The 15,938-nt window shown below is 48.3% G+C and overlaps 7 protein-coding genes across 7 annotated transcripts in view; 2 read left to right on the top strand and 5 right to left on the bottom strand.

The window, feature by feature from the left end:
- Nucleotides 1-555: 555 nt before the first annotated feature.
- BDW43DRAFT_306246 (serine hydrolase-domain-containing protein) lies at nt 556-1,398 on the top strand (the record flags this gene model as incomplete). Its single annotated transcript, XM_032045983.1, has 1 exon — nt 556-1,398. The coding sequence occupies one exon, from the start codon at nt 556-558 to the stop codon at nt 1,396-1,398; it is 843 nt and encodes a 280-aa protein (XP_031905222.1).
- BDW43DRAFT_261513 (uncharacterized protein) lies at nt 1,366-3,538 on the bottom strand. Its single transcript, XM_032040318.1, has 4 exons — nt 3,104-3,538; nt 2,047-3,043; nt 1,807-1,988; nt 1,366-1,745 (listed from the first exon to the last, which is right to left on the bottom strand). The coding sequence occupies exons 2-4, from the start codon at nt 2,999-3,001 to the stop codon at nt 1,626-1,628; spliced, it is 1,257 nt and encodes a 418-aa protein (XP_031905221.1). The 5' UTR covers nt 3,002-3,043; nt 3,104-3,538; the 3' UTR covers nt 1,366-1,625.
- A 2,208-nt stretch (nt 3,539-5,746) lies between these two features.
- Nucleotides 5,747-7,441, top strand: BDW43DRAFT_320281 (O-acetylhomoserine aminocarboxypropyltransferase/cysteine synthase family protein; the record flags this gene model as incomplete). Its single annotated transcript, XM_032049051.1, has 6 exons — nt 5,747-5,799; nt 5,851-5,905; nt 5,969-6,052; nt 6,117-6,476; nt 6,567-7,135; nt 7,194-7,441. The coding sequence occupies 6 exons, from the start codon at nt 5,747-5,749 to the stop codon at nt 7,417-7,419; spliced, it is 1,347 nt and encodes a 448-aa protein (XP_031905220.1). The 3' UTR covers nt 7,420-7,441.
- A 667-nt stretch (nt 7,442-8,108) lies between these two features.
- On the bottom strand, nt 8,109-9,891 carry BDW43DRAFT_306243 (cytochrome P450; the record flags this gene model as incomplete). Its single annotated transcript, XM_032045982.1, has 5 exons — nt 8,109-8,189; nt 8,249-9,063; nt 9,120-9,209; nt 9,270-9,495; nt 9,565-9,891. 5 exons carry the CDS (start codon nt 9,889-9,891, stop codon nt 8,109-8,111), a joined length of 1,539 nt encoding a protein of 512 aa, XP_031905219.1.
- A 518-nt stretch (nt 9,892-10,409) lies between these two features.
- BDW43DRAFT_320279 (amino acid/polyamine transporter I) lies at nt 10,410-12,648 on the bottom strand. Its single transcript, XM_032049050.1, has 7 exons — nt 12,441-12,648; nt 12,313-12,383; nt 12,076-12,165; nt 11,941-12,023; nt 11,492-11,889; nt 11,107-11,436; nt 10,410-11,013 (listed from the first exon to the last, which is right to left on the bottom strand). Exons 1-7 carry the CDS (start codon nt 12,561-12,563, stop codon nt 10,531-10,533), a joined length of 1,578 nt encoding a protein of 525 aa, XP_031905218.1. The 5' UTR covers nt 12,564-12,648; the 3' UTR covers nt 10,410-10,530.
- Nucleotides 12,649-13,409: 761 nt separating this feature from the next.
- On the bottom strand, nt 13,410-15,048 carry BDW43DRAFT_261511 (uncharacterized protein). The gene has a single exon (XM_032040317.1). The coding sequence runs from the start codon at nt 14,328-14,330 to the stop codon at nt 13,878-13,880; it is 453 nt and encodes a 150-aa protein (XP_031905217.1). The 5' UTR covers nt 14,331-15,048; the 3' UTR covers nt 13,410-13,877.
- Nucleotides 15,049-15,653: 605 nt separating this feature from the next.
- The window catches only part of BDW43DRAFT_296656 (uncharacterized protein), a gene marked incomplete at both ends in the record, with an annotated part of 3,742 nt that continues 3,457 nt past the window's right edge, over nt 15,654-15,938 (bottom strand). The window contains 2 exons of the mRNA XM_032044249.1: nt 15,654-15,761; nt 15,819-15,828. Of these exons, the coding sequence (XP_031905216.1) occupies nt 15,654-15,761; nt 15,819-15,828 (118 nt within the window). The remainder of the gene's footprint in view (nt 15,762-15,818; nt 15,829-15,938) is intronic.

Genomic DNA, 15,938 nt, shown 5'->3' with positions numbered 1-15,938 from the left:
TGGTTCAAGGGTAGATCATTGATATGTCACCGAGCTTCGAAAAAGCTAAATTGATCAAAACAACAGAAACAAAAGGGAGACGATGAGTGAAAGTTGCTGCACGAGGTACAGCCTGCAAGATACCCCTTAACAAAAAGAAAAGAAAACGAGATGAGATGTGCTATGAATGAGAAGAGCTCTGTTTGTGTAGTGCAAAGATATAGATAGCCTTAACATGTATGCAACCTCGCGGTGCCTGTCTTTAGGGCTGACTTCCACGTGCTGCAGTGGAGAGGAAGACAGGGAACTCATAGTCAGCCAGGTGGTTTAACCCTGATAGTCCTGCATAACTATGATCATTTCTCCAGGGGCAACACAAGGATGGGTGCTGACCCGCTGTCAGCCAAATGCTGATTGTCAGCACACAGTTACCTAACCCTAAGCCAAGAATTACAATACTTGATCATTCAGCACTCAAAGCCAGGCCATCCTTAGATAGAGAATATCGGTTTGGCTATCATACCTTTGCTGGGTTATTCTGGTCTCATCATTTTCAAACTGTAATTGTGCTTCACCATGCTCCGAAACGTCAATCCCAAGACCAAGAAGCCCGTGATGGTAATGCTACATGGCTCGGGCAGTTCCGGTGCCATCTTCAGCATCCAGGCCCACCTTCTAGCCAAGGAGCTATCCAAAACATTTGATTTGGTCTTTCTCGATGCGCCGATCCCAAGCGAACCGGGACCTGGAGTTCTTCCACTATTCGCTGACATGCCGGATTACTACCGCTGGCTCGCCCCAGCAAACATCCAACTGTCAGGAACTCAACGTCTAGTCGAGCTCTTTGACGCCGCCCGCCATATCCAGTCTCGGCTTGATGCACAGAATGTCAGCCCCGACCAAATCACCGCAATGCTTGGATTCAGTCAAGGTGCTCTGATTGCCCTGGCGATGCTCGGGTTCCGCCTAATTGGGCAGTCGATATGGGCCAACCTGCGCTTCTGCGTGGCTATTGGGGTTGGTACCACGGGCAATACGTTTCAGATGGAGGGTGTGCAGCACATGGTTGGCATGCTGTCGGCAATATTAGGCCAGGCTGATGGCAAATTCCCAGGATACACTGTCAATGCCATGGGGCTACAAGATCTATGGTATAAGGATGGAAAGCGCATCGCGGAGATGTGCGTCCCGGAGAGGACGAGGGTCATAGATTACCACGATGGGCATGTTGTTCCTCGCCATCCAGTAGAGGTGAAAAAATTGATGAAAGCCATCCAACAAATTGACGAGGCCAGTCGGTCCAGCCTCAATACAATGCAACATTCTATGGTGGAGTCGATGCCTTCTCTCCTCGCAGGAGGGGATATTTCGGAAGGACTGGCTGTGCTCGCGGCGAACGGAATTCTAATTCAACAGTAACACTATCACCTAGGGACTGGCATATCAATCTCCAGTTATACGCAACTTCACGAAGTGCCATGAGGCTTGCAGCTGTGTATAGCGTTTGAGGTCGAATAATATATGTGAACTGCTACAGGCCGAGAAATTTATGGCGCCTATATACATGCTTCCGTCGCTTAGTCTGGATATTTTGCTGTACATAAAATCATAAAAGCACAAAAGAACAAAAGAAAAAGTCAAGAGCATCACGAATATTGACTCCGTCGAGCATCTGCCAACAGCGCCAGAACCGCGTGCGATACACGATTGCAGTAAATACCATCTGGTCCGGCAAGTTCAGTAACCAGACTCCAGAGAAACGGCGCCTGCAATTGGTCAGTTCAGCTGGTTATCACCCTTCGGTTGATTCTGGAGTAGAGTACTCACCTCATCCTGCATTGCGCTGTCCACTGAGTCTGGCAGCGTTGGGAGACCAGATAGGGCCCCGGCGCTGCTGTTCTGAATCACCTCCTTGGTGTCCATGCAATCTTTCTTTAAGTCACTGTCGTGGGCTCGTACTTGAAGATGATCACTAGCGATGCGTTCGATCTCGTCGATGCACTCCATGGCTGCCTGAATTAGCAATGTTGTTATGCTGAATAAAATGTACTGCTCGTCAATACTCACTGGCACTCTCAATAACACCCTCGCGCAGACCTCGAGACTCCCACGGCGACCACTGACGACTACATTCGTGCAGCTCGTGCAACAGCTTATTTAGACGCCGTCCGCGACTAGCTCGCTGCGTTATCTCCGGTAGGCTGTTCTTTTCAAACTGCGCAGTATAGTAGGCTGCTGCCATTCGGTCAAAGTCAGCAAACCCAGCCGCACGCACAACCTCCAAGATTGCTTTGAAACGCGCTGTGTTTTGCATCACAGCGTTTGATATTACGGAATCTTCTGATGAGCTCTGTATGTGATCAGTTGGTTTGGATGAGTCGCCATCCAACATCATCGCCGATGGCACTGATCGTGCAGCATTACTGCTTGATAAAGGTTGGTGCGGCTGCGAGTCGTGCGATGAGACCAGTTCCATGCTGCTCGGACTGCTGTCCATATACTGCGTCGGCTGCACTGGAGAGTCTCGATATGATGAGACTGTACTGACTCTAGGACGTGCCACGCCTGGGGAATCTTGCGTAATGGGGCCTCTTAGGACCTGCGACCGGATTTCCTCAAGATGTGCAGCACATGGCCCTGTTACCCCATTACAAGGACACGCTGGCGACACCGAAAACAGATCTAACCCGGGCATGGACGACAGAGCGTCCCCTTCAGTCATCTCCGGCATCATTGAGTCGAGCCCCAGTGCTATACCCGGCTTATGCAGCTCCTCGGTGAGTAAGGCTACGTTCATGGCATGCGACGACGACGACGAAGAGGAAGAAGATGAGGATCGTACTTGCTGCGGTGTGTTGCCGCTGCTAATACTGTGGTTGCTGCTATTGTCCGACCTGGACGGCTGTGAGGCAGATGTGCTCTGTGATTCTCGGGCATCTTCCATATTTTCAGCAGCAGTACGCTCCTTGAGCCTGCGGCCTGTGCTGGGGTTAGTGGTCTGGAAATGACAGATCCTGTTCATCTCTCCTTACGGTGGTTCCTCTGTGCGATCCTATTCTGCAGCCTTCCGAAGCCGACGATGTGGTGAGCTATGTTTAGGACAAGCCAAGGACAGTGAACTCACCTTCTTCTTTCCATTGCCCGTGGGCTTTGGGATCTGCCGCCCTTCTTACGCGTCGGGGGACGAGTAGTGGAATTGTCAGCAGCACTAGGCGATGGTTCCCTTCCAGCAGCGGTTGGACTCCCGACCCGTGAGACGTGCTGCTCCGAGTTGTCTGTCACCATGGGGTACTTATTGCCTCTCTCTGACTCCCATTGATAAAAGCATCCTAGTACTTCTAAGCAGAACGAATTTGCTGACAGCCGAGTGGGTCGGAGACATGACTGCTGTTTATATTCAGAAACACCCATTGGGGGCGACTCAAGCTTGGGGTATGTGAAGGACGATCATGACAAGATGACGTCTAGCCTCGTTTGAAGTCGCCATTTAGTTCCCTCACTGCCTACGTGGGGTTACAATTTTACCGCTGCAGGGGAGGAACTCCTGGTCAAAATCCGCTGTTCGATGTGACTGCGTGGTTAGTTAGTTTATCTGATCCTGTTATTGGCCTATAAATGCCGATCAGCCCTTGGAGTCTGGCCTCTATCGACCATGTCGGAGCTCTTGGCAGTCTTGGCAGGTGTGAGATGAGAAGATTTTCCCCTCAGTGACAAGTCTCTTGACCTCAGTAAGCCGGCGATAATCTTATAAATCATGAGGGAGGTTCTATCGCTCTAATTTAACACTCTTAATTATGAGGGGGAAAGAAAAGCCTTCAAGTATGTTTGCTTTAAATGTATTTCCGTTACTTAATAGTTAGCTTTATTATAGTATTATATAATTCTTATAAATTAATCGTATTTTAGTTTTCACAATAGTTTCAGAATAGCTCCACCAAGGCTGAAATTTGAGTTGTATTTATAAAATCTCTACTATCAATTAATCAAGAAAATAATAACTAACTCTTAAGTTTAAATCTCTGGCCCAAAATCTTTCTAAGCTACTTAGAATTATCTGTCTAAGTTTATATAGAATAGTAATAATTATGTGCACAATCAGTATAGTTATGTTTTTTTTTTTCGGTATTCTACGGAGTAGGGCTTTCTTCCAACTTTATATATACTACATAGCCCTGTGGATCGGAGCGTCCCGCTCAGTAAGTCTCCCGCGCAGCTGAGCAGGCCTTACCTACCTTAAACCGCCTGTTTCGGCAAGTTGGCAATAATCTTATACTCTATTATAAATTATAAGGGAAGTTCCATCTCTATATGTTAATCCTTCCTAACTATAGGAGGGATTCGATAATATTATTGTCTTTTTTTAGGGACAAGGCTTGCTCCGAGCAAAACATATGCTAGATACACAAGATTTAGGGTTCTCGGTGGTTGTGAGATGATCACGTGACCATGTGAGTGTTGGCATTGCACGATGCCTGAGGCATAATTCTACGAGAAGTGCTCCGAAAGGGGGCCATATAACAATTTTATTCGATCTATATTACTTGTGTAAGGGACTCATCTGAATCAATAGTTGATTAGGTAGTCTATCACCAAGAGGCTAAGCTAAAGAGAGGAAAAGAAAAGAAAACATGAAGCTAGTGTTGTGCTGCCCTTATGAACAAAGGGTCACGTGACTACCACTCATTCAAATTGCCTAAACCTCTATCCGTGACAACTTGATCCTTTTGTTATAATATTATATAGGTATTTTAGAAAAAAAAAAATTTAATTTTATTAGATCTAATAATGCCTCCGGAATCACCCTACTCAAATTGAGCCTTTTTAGAAAACTTTTATTATTATTAATTAACAAAGCCATGAATCTAAGTTTGGGGCCAAAACCTCTCTAAGCCGCTTAACACTATCTGTCTAAGTTTGCGTATAATATTGACGCGCTACGTGTTCTTTCTAGGCACTCTAGGGTTCCCTTCCAACTTCATCTATGTTAGATAGCCCTGTGGGTCGGAGCGTCCCGCTGTGGCAAAGCATCCCTTATCCAGCTTTGCCGTGATGAATGGCTTCAAGTACCATATCGCGTCCCGGCCAATTCTTCAAGAGCTAGGAATCACCGCGGACAGGATGTTAGCATTCTATTTTAGAGTCTGTCGAAAGCCAGTAATCCTTGCCTAGTAGTATCCGTGCAATTCTCGAATGTTTTGTCTGTGAGCAAACGAAAAAAGAAATTCAAATGACTCGGACAAGTGCCGACTAGACGAAATACTGTTTTGGGAATATGCCCTACTGGGCGGCTGCGTGGCACGCAACACTGGCCCCAAGGCCCTAACCAGGGACCGCGACTCAATCGACATGCAGCGATTAGGATTTGTCACCTGGAATAACAGACCTTGGCTGAGTCAAGTGCGATCCTTCGTGTCTTTTTAGTCCCACTAGATGCAATTGCCGGAAAATAGTCGTGATCCGCATCCGACTCATCGAAGAGACGCCTGTCATCGCCGTTGCAATGGTGAAGGTCACTGTAATCTGGTCGATATTGAGGATTACTGAAGTCTTATGCTGCTTATGCTGGTGATGACGGCTGACGATGTCTTGCTTGGAGCGGTCAGGGCTGGATACATGGACCTCTTACGTTGTATACGGTCTTAGTGTTGATTTATCTTCGTTTCTTCTGCTGTTTGTCAGTTGCTTGAGATAGCAGTGTTCGACTTCAGTTCAGTTTCATTCTTTCTATCTATCTGTCCGTCTATCCAGTACCACCATCCCCGGAAATATGTCCTCCAAGAACCCCAACGTTCACTTTGAGACTCTTCAGCTGCATGCTGGGTAAGAAGAGTATACAACTAATACGTGGAACATACAGCTAACGCAGAGCAGCCAGAAACCGGACCCCACAACCAATTCCCGCGCAGTTCCAATCTACGCCACTACAGTGAGGCCAATCATACGCTTAACCAACTCCATTTTGTTGCAATACTGACAGCAAATCATCCAGTCTTATGTGTTCAATGACTCCGCCCATGGGGCCCGGCTCTTCGGCATGAAAGAGTTTGGGAACATCTACAGTCGGATCCAAAACGTATGGACTTCGGCCCCCACCGCCCACCCTAGCGGTAGAGGAGCAACTAACTAAATGTTAATAGCCGACGGTAGATGTCTTAGAAAAGCGTATTGCAGCGCTCGAAGGGGGGGTTGCTGCCGTCGCAGCGTCTTCCGGCCAGGCCGCCCAATTCTTGGCTATATCCGCACTGGCCAAGGCTGGGGATAACTTTGTTTCGACGAGTAATTTGTACGGTGGCACCTACAATCAGTTCAAAGTCCAATTGCGCCGCTTCGGGATCACGGCCAAGTTTGTCCAAGGCGACAATCCTGAGGATATCGCTGCTGCCATTGACGATCACACCAAAGCGGTTTACATCGAGACCATTGGAAACCCTCGGTTTAATGTCCCTGACTTTCAGGCCATCGCCAAGGTTGCCCATGACCATGGAATCCCACTAATCGTACGTACATCCTTCCATAGCCTCCTCGTTTTCCCTTATCTGGGTGGAAACTTCCATCTACTACTGTGCGCAGCTGATCTCTTTGACTAGGTGGACAATACCTTTGGCGCAGGTGGCTATTTTGTTCGTCCTATCCAGCACGGCGCTGACATCGTCGTGGAAAGTGCCACCAAATGGATCGGTGGCCACGGTACAACGCTCGGTGGTGTCATAATCGACAGCGGCCGATTCGACTGGAGTAAGCATGCTGATAAATTCCCGCAGTTCGTTGAGCCCTCGGAAAGCTATCACGGTTTCAAATTCTGGGACTTTTGCAAAAACCTCACCTACGCCGTCTGGGTTCGCGCCGAACTTCTGCGCGACTTCGGCTGCGCCTTGAACCCCTTTGCGGCACAGCAGCTTCTAATTGGTCTGGAGACGCTGAGCCTGCGGTGCGAGCGCCACGCGAGCAATACTATTACCCTTGCTCGCTGGCTCGAGCAAAATGAGAACGTCAGCTGGGTTTCATATCCCGGTCTCGAGAGTCACCCACATCATGAGACCGCGAAACGCTACCTGAAGCGTGGATTTGGTGGTGTGCTGGCATGTGGCGTCAAAGGAGGAGCTTCGGCTGGTAGCCAGCTTGTGGACAATTTCAAGCTGATTTCCAACCTTGCCAAGTATGTGTCCTGCACCTTGAAACTCGAGAGATATAGCTAATCTGACCGATTCCTGCAGCGTCGGAGACTGCAAGACCCTCGCCATCCACCCTTGGTCCACTACTCATGAGCAGCTCTCCGAGGAGGAGCGTCTAGCCTCGGGGGTTACTGAGGATACTATCCGTATATCTGTTGGCACGGAGCATATCGACGACATCATCGCCGATTTCGAGCAGTCATTTGCTGCGATCAATGCTGCGAGCGTTGAGAGGGCTCCTTTCACTAATGGACTCACGGAGCATTAGTGATAGTGTACCGAGCGTTACGTAGTTCTGTTTTCCTTTTCTCCTACTATTGATTCTCGCAAGATTTATTTCCTTGATTTTGAAGTCGCTTGAGAGATATACTCGAGCACTCTCTGTGACCTATGAAGCTTTATTCAAGAAATGGATACGTGATATGGAATTTTTGATCTGTCCTATGTGCTAAGGCTGTCGTCCAAATAGGGCTTTCTAACCATCACCCCACCCGAGGAACTATAAATGTCACATGCCGGAGGATCAGCAGCAGGATATTATGCAGAAAACAAGTGGACCCTTAAGACCGAGCCTATATTGGACTCTGCAACCCCACCAAGCGGAGCAGTCGAGGAACCAAGAGCCTGTCTGCTGCCGGATGGAATGCAGGTACATGTTCGGAAGGACTAGAGGCAGCATAGCGGATCTGAGAGGAACGGTGGAGCACCACGACTGTCCGATACGGCGATATTAGAAATCAAGGCATCGCTACAGTACTTGGCATTTAGCAGATAGCACTCCAAAAGGTAGTGAAGATCTATTTCACTCCAACAACAGGCGTTCAACATTTCCACTTCCTTGATATCAATTCCACGCAGACTTGTCTACATAGTCAAACACAGCTTATGGTGACAAAATTGATTTCAAACTATTCGGCTATTTCCTTTTGAACTAATTGCGAGCATCAACATCCCATCCTACACTGATTCTCTTCGTTGCAAAACGCAGAAAAACTCATAGTTGCTCTCCGGATGGTCGCAACGTGTCGCAGGAAGCAGCTGTCAAAACATTAGCAACCCCATCACATCACCATCCTCCCAAAAACGAGCATACGCACCTTATACTGGCTCACCAGGGTCGCTACAAACTTATAGATCTGCATCAGGGCGATTCCCTTACCAATGCACCCTCGGGTTCCGGCACTGAAGGACATATCGCCCGCGTCCATCTTAGACCTGCGTTCGGCGTATTCCTCCCCCCGCTCGCCGTCTCGCCGGCACCATCGCTCCGGCCAGAATTCGTATGGTTGCTCTCCAAAGGTCCGCGTTTGTACTGAAGCTACACTCGGTTTCATGCCCACAACGGTGCCCGGGGGCAAATACACACCTCCAGGGAGTTCTAGACCTTCAGGTCCGACGTTGCGGCCGTTGGGGTTGAAACTACTTGCGTCTCGTAGACGGATGCCCTCGCGCACCAAGCCTTCCAGATACGGCAGCGCCTGTGTCTCGCGCCAGCTCACTGGAGAGCTGACGTTGGCAGCCTGCAGTTCCTGGTACAGCTTTTCTTGGGCTTCTGGGTGAGCCACCAGGTACTTGAGCGCGTTATTGATGGATGTAGTTGATGTTCCGACGCCAGCGACAACGTTTACCATGCAATGATTGACAATCTGGTCTTCTGTCATCCAGTCGGGGTATTTCTCCCGCGAGGCGACGAAGTGCGCAAGGATATCGGGTTTGGAGGACGTCTCATTATTACTGCTTCTGTTCTTCGTTGAATCTGTGCTGGAATCCAACCTCTCCTGGACCTTCCGCCTAGAAAGGAGGTAGAAGATAGTGTAACTGTGTGCCTTGAACAGGCGAACTACGAAACTAGCCACGTCGTGCAAGATCGGCATCGGCATGGTGCAGTTGATATATCGGTGGAGCATCTTGGCTGATGTCAAAGTTAGGCCTCTCTCCCTCTGCGGCACTTGGTACTGGAGAACTTACTTTGTTTGATCAGTCCCAACGCATCGCGGCGTTGTTCCAAGTAGCCTAGCGGTTGAGCGTAGGTCATGTTCCCAGCGACATCGTATACGTCTCAATGGCAGCATCTCATCAGTATCTCATCCGATTAACACCAAGATCGCCAAAACATACAGTAGTGCACCCACCGCCCAATATTTGTTTCTGGGTCTTCGCCCTCCAAAACCTTGAACAGCGCACCAAGCGTGTCGTCAATCCGCGGCTCGTACTGCACAATCGTTGAGACCGAGTAGGCATTGGCCACGGCGCGGCGCATACGTCCGTGGATCTTGCTGTCACGGACGGAAAAGAGATTCTCAGGGCCTTTACCGAGCGGCTGGGCGGCGCGGATCAACTCAGACTATATAAAATCGTCTTCCATTAGAAACTCCTCCCGTATAGATCAGTATCACAAGGCTCCATATCCTACCTTATTCAGGGAGGCCTTCATCCCGTATATAGCCTGAATAGCATCCGGATTGCTCACGCTAACCCTACGTGGCCCAACGCGCACCACATCGCCGTATGTGGAGTGTAAGCGACGGAGGTAGCACACATTCGTGCCCCAATACCACTGGGCGTGAAGCCAGGCGTGTAGGTTCGTGTAGCGCGCGAGAAATGGACCCGGGATGTGGTGGAGGCCTGCGGTATGGCTATAGATGATAAGGTAGACGACAAACGTGATGAATACAATGCCAACAATTCCTAACAAGCCCAAAGGCTGGGATATGGCGTGCCACACCTCTCTGACAGCCATTGTGTAAAATTTCCTGTGTGGCTTGAGCGGTGCTAATTATGGGTGAGCGACGATGATTTGAGGTGTCCTGGGCATAGGCCACGCCAACAGAAGCCTATGACTGTCCCCAGGACTGTGTATAGGCACTTTAGATGGATCTATAGTGCTGACTTTTGCCTTGTGCCTGACAGCTAGGAAGGACCTGGCCGGTGCTGACATGCTGACATGGCTGACATTACGAATGGTGACCTAGTATATGTTTCCATTTATCGGTGCATACAGTCGATGGCTTGGAGGATATTGATTGAAAAGTCGTGTTCGTGGATGACGGCTTGCGTTATGTGCTTTTAGATGAGGTCCAGTAGGTCTCTACAACAGGGAGGTTGTTGGCGTCTGGAATCACCGGCCATTGCTTTATTTATATGGCTCCAGCTCCCGGAAACCCTACTAAAGGAGAATTTCTGTCATATCATGATACCTCTTCCTCTACTCGGAAAGGCCGGACATGGAATATTTTGTTAGCGTAGCATCTCAGGTTGGAACGGTTCCGGGGTTATTCGATGAGAGGGAGCTCCAAGAACATACATTAGTGGAAATGATACAAAGTACCTCAACTACTATCATCCCAATTAAATCCATTTCCAAGCCTAAAAAAGAACATCAGAGCTGTATCTCCACAATAGGACCATCATAGACCTTCCTCGCCCTCAAGACGTAGTAAACGAGGCTCAAAATAATAACACCCACCGTCCCAACCACGCTAAAGTTCATCGTATCCACAGTCACATTGAGCTGCGGCGGCCAGAAACTAAAGAAGACCGCAATGGTCATATATATAAGGGCAAAAGTGTTTACTAAGATCCCCCAGATGCCGGGGAGATGGAACGGGCCCCAGACGAGCTTTGCGCCTGCTGTGTTGACAATAGTAATGTCATTGTTTCCGGACCGGCAGATTCCGCCCGTGCAGCGTCGATAGAGGAGTAGACCAGCGACAACCATATAGGATAGATAGAGACCGGAGATGGACATTGAGACAAGGTCGTTGAAAGCGACTGAGGAGCCGATGTTGATCAGGGCAAGAAGACAAGCGACTATTGTGGTGAGGACTACAGAGTAGATTGGAATTGCAGCTCTATAGGTTACCTAGAGTATCTATTAATATCTATGAACACTTGGAGCGATAGAGGTAGGGGAAATGCGGTGCTTTAGTTAGAAGAAAAGGAGCTAGCAACTTACCTTGCTCCATAATCGCCAACCGGGAATGCCTCGATCTCTCGCGAACGACCAGAATTGCCGGGATGTTGAGGCCAACATGCCCACTGAGGTGCAGATCCCCATGGTCGTGATGATAGAGCACATAGCTGCTGTGCCGGCCACAGAACGCGTCGCCTGGAGGAATATTGCCATGAAAGGGTAACCAGTCGGAGATTCAAGGGCAGTATCAATATCGCCTAGACAGAATAGCATTGCAATTAACATACTGAAGCCCAAAGTCCCGTTAATCAGGACGCTAAGCATGATAGAGCGTGGCACAGCGACTGGTGCATTCGTAATTTCTTCCGACATCTAGCGATCAGAGTCAGTATATCGGTCGTTCGATAGCTGAGAGTAAAAGGCCCACATGAACAGCAGCGTCACCACCCGCAAATGCAAACACGCAACCAACTAGACCAACGAAGAATGATAACCCCTGAGTTGGCCATTCACCTAGATTGAGGAAACGGGTAAACACTTCCTTTGCATTCGAGTGGTTTGCCATGGTTGTCAACGGGGTGAGGATGGCGAGGAACCCAAGAATGTGAAGGATAAGAATAAGAGCCTCGAAGCGCGGCAACAGATTTCCTCCTACACTATTGATCGCTACGCAGAAAATAGCAACGGCCCAAAAGAGGAGTGTTCCATGCCAGTTTTCGGGCTTATAGATAGAGTTCGTAAGCACGATAAGCCCCTGGATCAGCGCCCCAGAAAGAAAGCAGGATGTTGCAAAGGTCGCTTGCCATCCGATGACAGTGAGCCAGCCTATATAGCGGTGTCAGAATATAGAAAGCCAGGTCCCGACGAAGCGCTCACCTGTCAGGTAGCTGACGAGCTTCATGGCGGATGGAGGTGCCAGCATGGAACACCAATGATACTGTCCGCCGGAAGTTGGGGCCCTAGGAAGATGTTAGCCCAGATTCACTACGCGGCGATAAAGCTGTTTCATACATTGATGCCAGTTCCGATAATACCACAAAGGTCGCAGCAACTCCCGCCCAAACAAAGATGAAACCATATACGGCTCCTGCTGGGCCGCCACTTGAACCCATCCACCCATGAGTATCTTATGGAACACGAGTATAAAGGTGGAATTCCTTACTTCTGGAACGCTTGTAAGAATAGTCTGTCTCGTATGTCAGTCGGCTTAGCCAAATCAGACATTAGATTATATTGTGAAGAACTTACACAACGATACCTTCCCAAGTGATGAGGATTGTGCAGCTGAAACCCAGCATTGACATTAAACCGAAGTTTCGCTAAGCATGATGAGCAAGAATGCGAAGGACAGACGATCGCATGGTTTGCGGACTCACTTTCAAGACCGGACGCTTCCCCAAACGTATTAAGTTGGCATCATCTGTCTCTGTACTCGACGGTCGGCCTTCTATTTCTTGCGAGCTGGTGGGTTCCATTTTCTTAAGTGCTTGAGAGGCCATGATGAAGCAAATGGCTCCGAATGAGGATAAGAGAGCACGAAATATGAGGATGCAAAAAGCCGTCTTAGATGTCAGTCGGCATTGCAGAAAAAAAAGCAAAGAGAAGGAAAGTGGGTTGTTTAATCATATCCATGTATTATTTATGCAGGCCAGTCGGCAATTACTAGTCGCAGCTTGCAGGATGACTGAATATGTTTTAGATTAATAAATTAGTCTGGTTTCCTCTCGTATAACAGCAGGAGGTGAGGCCTCCCTTTCTTCCCATCCTGGGGTTAACCCTAACTGGGCTGGCAATTGTCTCTGGAATGTAACATTGTCGAAGTTTTCCATCAGCCAATTGCCTTGCTCAACAGCGTTGAACACGTACTAACTAGTGACTATATAATATGACTAATCCAGTACAATGCACCTCAAGGGAGGCCCTTTTCTACCAAGGTGATATGCACGTAAGGGCGTGCAATAAACCAATTAAGCCGACTCCGTGGTATACATTCGATCCGCAGTAATGGCGCCCAACAACGTAACCACGGCTTGTCTTGCCAGCTACAAAATGTCGACGCTGAAAACGACGGTGAAGATATTTCGAATGGCGATTGTATCCTGTGACATAAACTCAGCGTTCATGTACCTCGAGGGTTTGAGAATTTCGTCTGACGTTGAAAGTTGATTTGCTGTTCTGCACACCATAATTAACCAAGCGGAAATAGTAATACACCCAAAGGAGGCTTGTATCTCAGGCGGCAATACCAAATGGGGCTCCACCTTTTTTGGGTGACTCTCCACCCGGAAATAATATTTGTATGATGGAATCACTTCCTAGGTAGCCTATCTATTACGGTAAATAACTAAAAGGAGAGATTCCAATTGTACTCATATATGTATTAATACGGTGGTGTGCACGCATATCAAATATCCAGGAATGACCTGAATTCCCTACCTTAAGACCAACCGCTCAGCCGACCCCTCTAGAACAGAAGGATACACAACAAGAGAAACACTTATCGAGTCATATTAATAACGCCATTTCCCATAATAAAGTACAGGGTAAGATTCTCTCCACAACTCCGCAGCGGACTTTCACTCTAATAATTCAGCTTATTCGAAGCCGAGGTTCCTCATAGTCCTTCTCTGCCCAGCAACAGCTTCAATAGTGACAGTATCTGGAACAACGTCATCCAGAGCCTCGCCTAGCATATAGAGTCTCGCACAATAGCCATGGTTCTCTTGGCCATGTGTCCAGTAGGGGTCCACAAGGGGTGTGATTATCTTCAGGTTCTGAAACTCAAGATCCGTTTCACGTCTCTCACGAAGCTTTTAATCGAGGAATTCAGATATATGCTGCTTCTCAGGCACGTCATCGAACGAGTACCCCTTCAAAAGAGCCACCGCCTCCTCGAATCTCTCATCACGGGCCAACATGAGGTCTTCTTTTTCAGGGCGGACACTCATGTCAAGTAACAACCTCAGAATTTCCAGTTGTTTAAACAGCACCGCAAAGCCGATGGTATTGTAGCGCCAACATTCATAATCCCGCGTGAATACATCATGCGTCAAATGTGGGTTTGCACCCTTTTCGATCAATAACTCAACCATCTCGCGCTGGCCGTGTATGATGGCAACGAATAACGCCCCTTGCCAGCACATCTCAACGTCTAATCCAAGATCGATAACTATCTCCATTGGAGCTTTATTTCCCTGCTCGGCTATGGTACAAAGACTATAATCATCCGCGAGGCGGTACCCAGCCTCGACCAGAATCTGAACCATTTCCGGCTGATCAGTGCTGATAGCGCGCTCAAGGGGAGTCGGCGTCTCCTTGTCTCCAGGCTTGGCGCCGGTCTTAAGAAGAACGGGGATAATAGACAGGAAGCACGATATGATGGCTTCGCCTAATACAGAATGGTCCTCGGGGAACCGCCCATCGACCGAATCCAAAGGTGCGCCATGCTGTATTAATAATTCAACGGCCTCACGGCTGTGAGAATTGAACGCTCCACAAAGAGCCCCGCGCAGCTGACCAGGTTTTCATGCCTGGTCCGGTCGCTTTTCAGTAAGTAGCGCCTGTAGGGTCTCAATATGATTGCCCTCAGTGGCGAGTACAAGAGGATTTCCGGGTGCCACGTCTCGTATGTTACCTGGATTGTGGTCTGGTATGGGGCCCGAAAATTCTCCGATACTCGCGCCAGCTTCGAGGAGCTTGGTTGCTAGACCGGCGTGGCCGTGTTTGGCGGCCCAAAGGAGGGCGCTGGTCCCATGGAAGTAGATGTTATTTTGGTACAGATAGTTTTGGAGCACGGCGTATGTTGTTTAATTTGTTTGTAAAAATGCCGCCAGGTCTTTTTCACTTGGTAGGAATTCTGCGATGGAGAGGAGTAGTTCAAATGGTAATGAAGTTAAGTGAGATATGGCCTGTGGGAATAAATCCAAGGCTTATGCGAAGATGATTAAGTTAAGGGAGAGATCAATATCGCCTTATATGATTATGGTCTTGGTACCTTTTTCGAGAAGGAAGTAGGAAATGGATGGTCAGCATAAAAAAGGCCACAAGTGATTCTATTATAGAAATAAATACCTCGGGATAATAGTTACACCACCCCTTTAGATTCATTCTAGAACCTCAATACCAAGACACGCCAGTCTGTTCTAGGAGATCTCTACACTGCAATTTTACTGGAAGACGCGCGCTGCCGCACGCTGCTGCCCTGAAATGATGGGGTAAGATAAGGTGAGATTTATTGAGAATCAATCTATCAACAAGTATGTATGAAAATTGATGCTCTCATTCATTCCTTAGAGAATTACTCCAGGGCTACAAGAGCCAATGCCAAGACGGGTATTACGGCCGACTACAACAGCCATGTTGGCATTACACAGTCGTCGGCAAACACTATACCAACCCGGAAAATACTGAAATTGACTGTATAAAGCCCAATTGGTGTGTGCACGCTTTTTGTGGCCTAGCAGTGATTTTGGTTGACTCATTGTAATTTTGGAGGTCCTCTTTCTTTCCGGGCCGATGAGTGGTTTAGCGGAATACTGCCATAAAAAGGGAATACTAATATAAATAAATACTCAGTAATAAACTAGGATTTATTTTCTATTGAAAAGCTTGTACAGAAATCCCCTCCGGCGTGGTCTGGACAGTTCTGAGTCTTTGAAATTTCCATCAAACGCTATAGGACCGTGCGTCAATTCAGGCTGAAGAGTGTGGGTTCCAGTGTTGAAGTGAGGAAGGCAAATCAGATTGTTTGACACCATGCGTGTTCTAGAATGATAAGGGCCCAGTGCCTTCTCATAGCCTGTCAGCGCGCGCTGATACATCGCCTCTGCCTCCTTCAGCTTTCCCTGACCAGAGTAAAGAAGGCCAAGATTGTT

This window comes from Aspergillus alliaceus, assembly GCF_009176365.1.
Source record: "Aspergillus alliaceus strain CBS 536.65 unplaced genomic scaffold BDW43scaffold_3, whole genome shotgun sequence".
In the NCBI taxonomy this organism is placed as follows: domain Eukaryota; kingdom Fungi; phylum Ascomycota; class Eurotiomycetes; order Eurotiales; family Aspergillaceae; genus Aspergillus; species Aspergillus alliaceus.
Note: the sequence above shows the minus strand (reverse complement) of the source record. Positions and strands in the feature narration are given on the sequence as shown.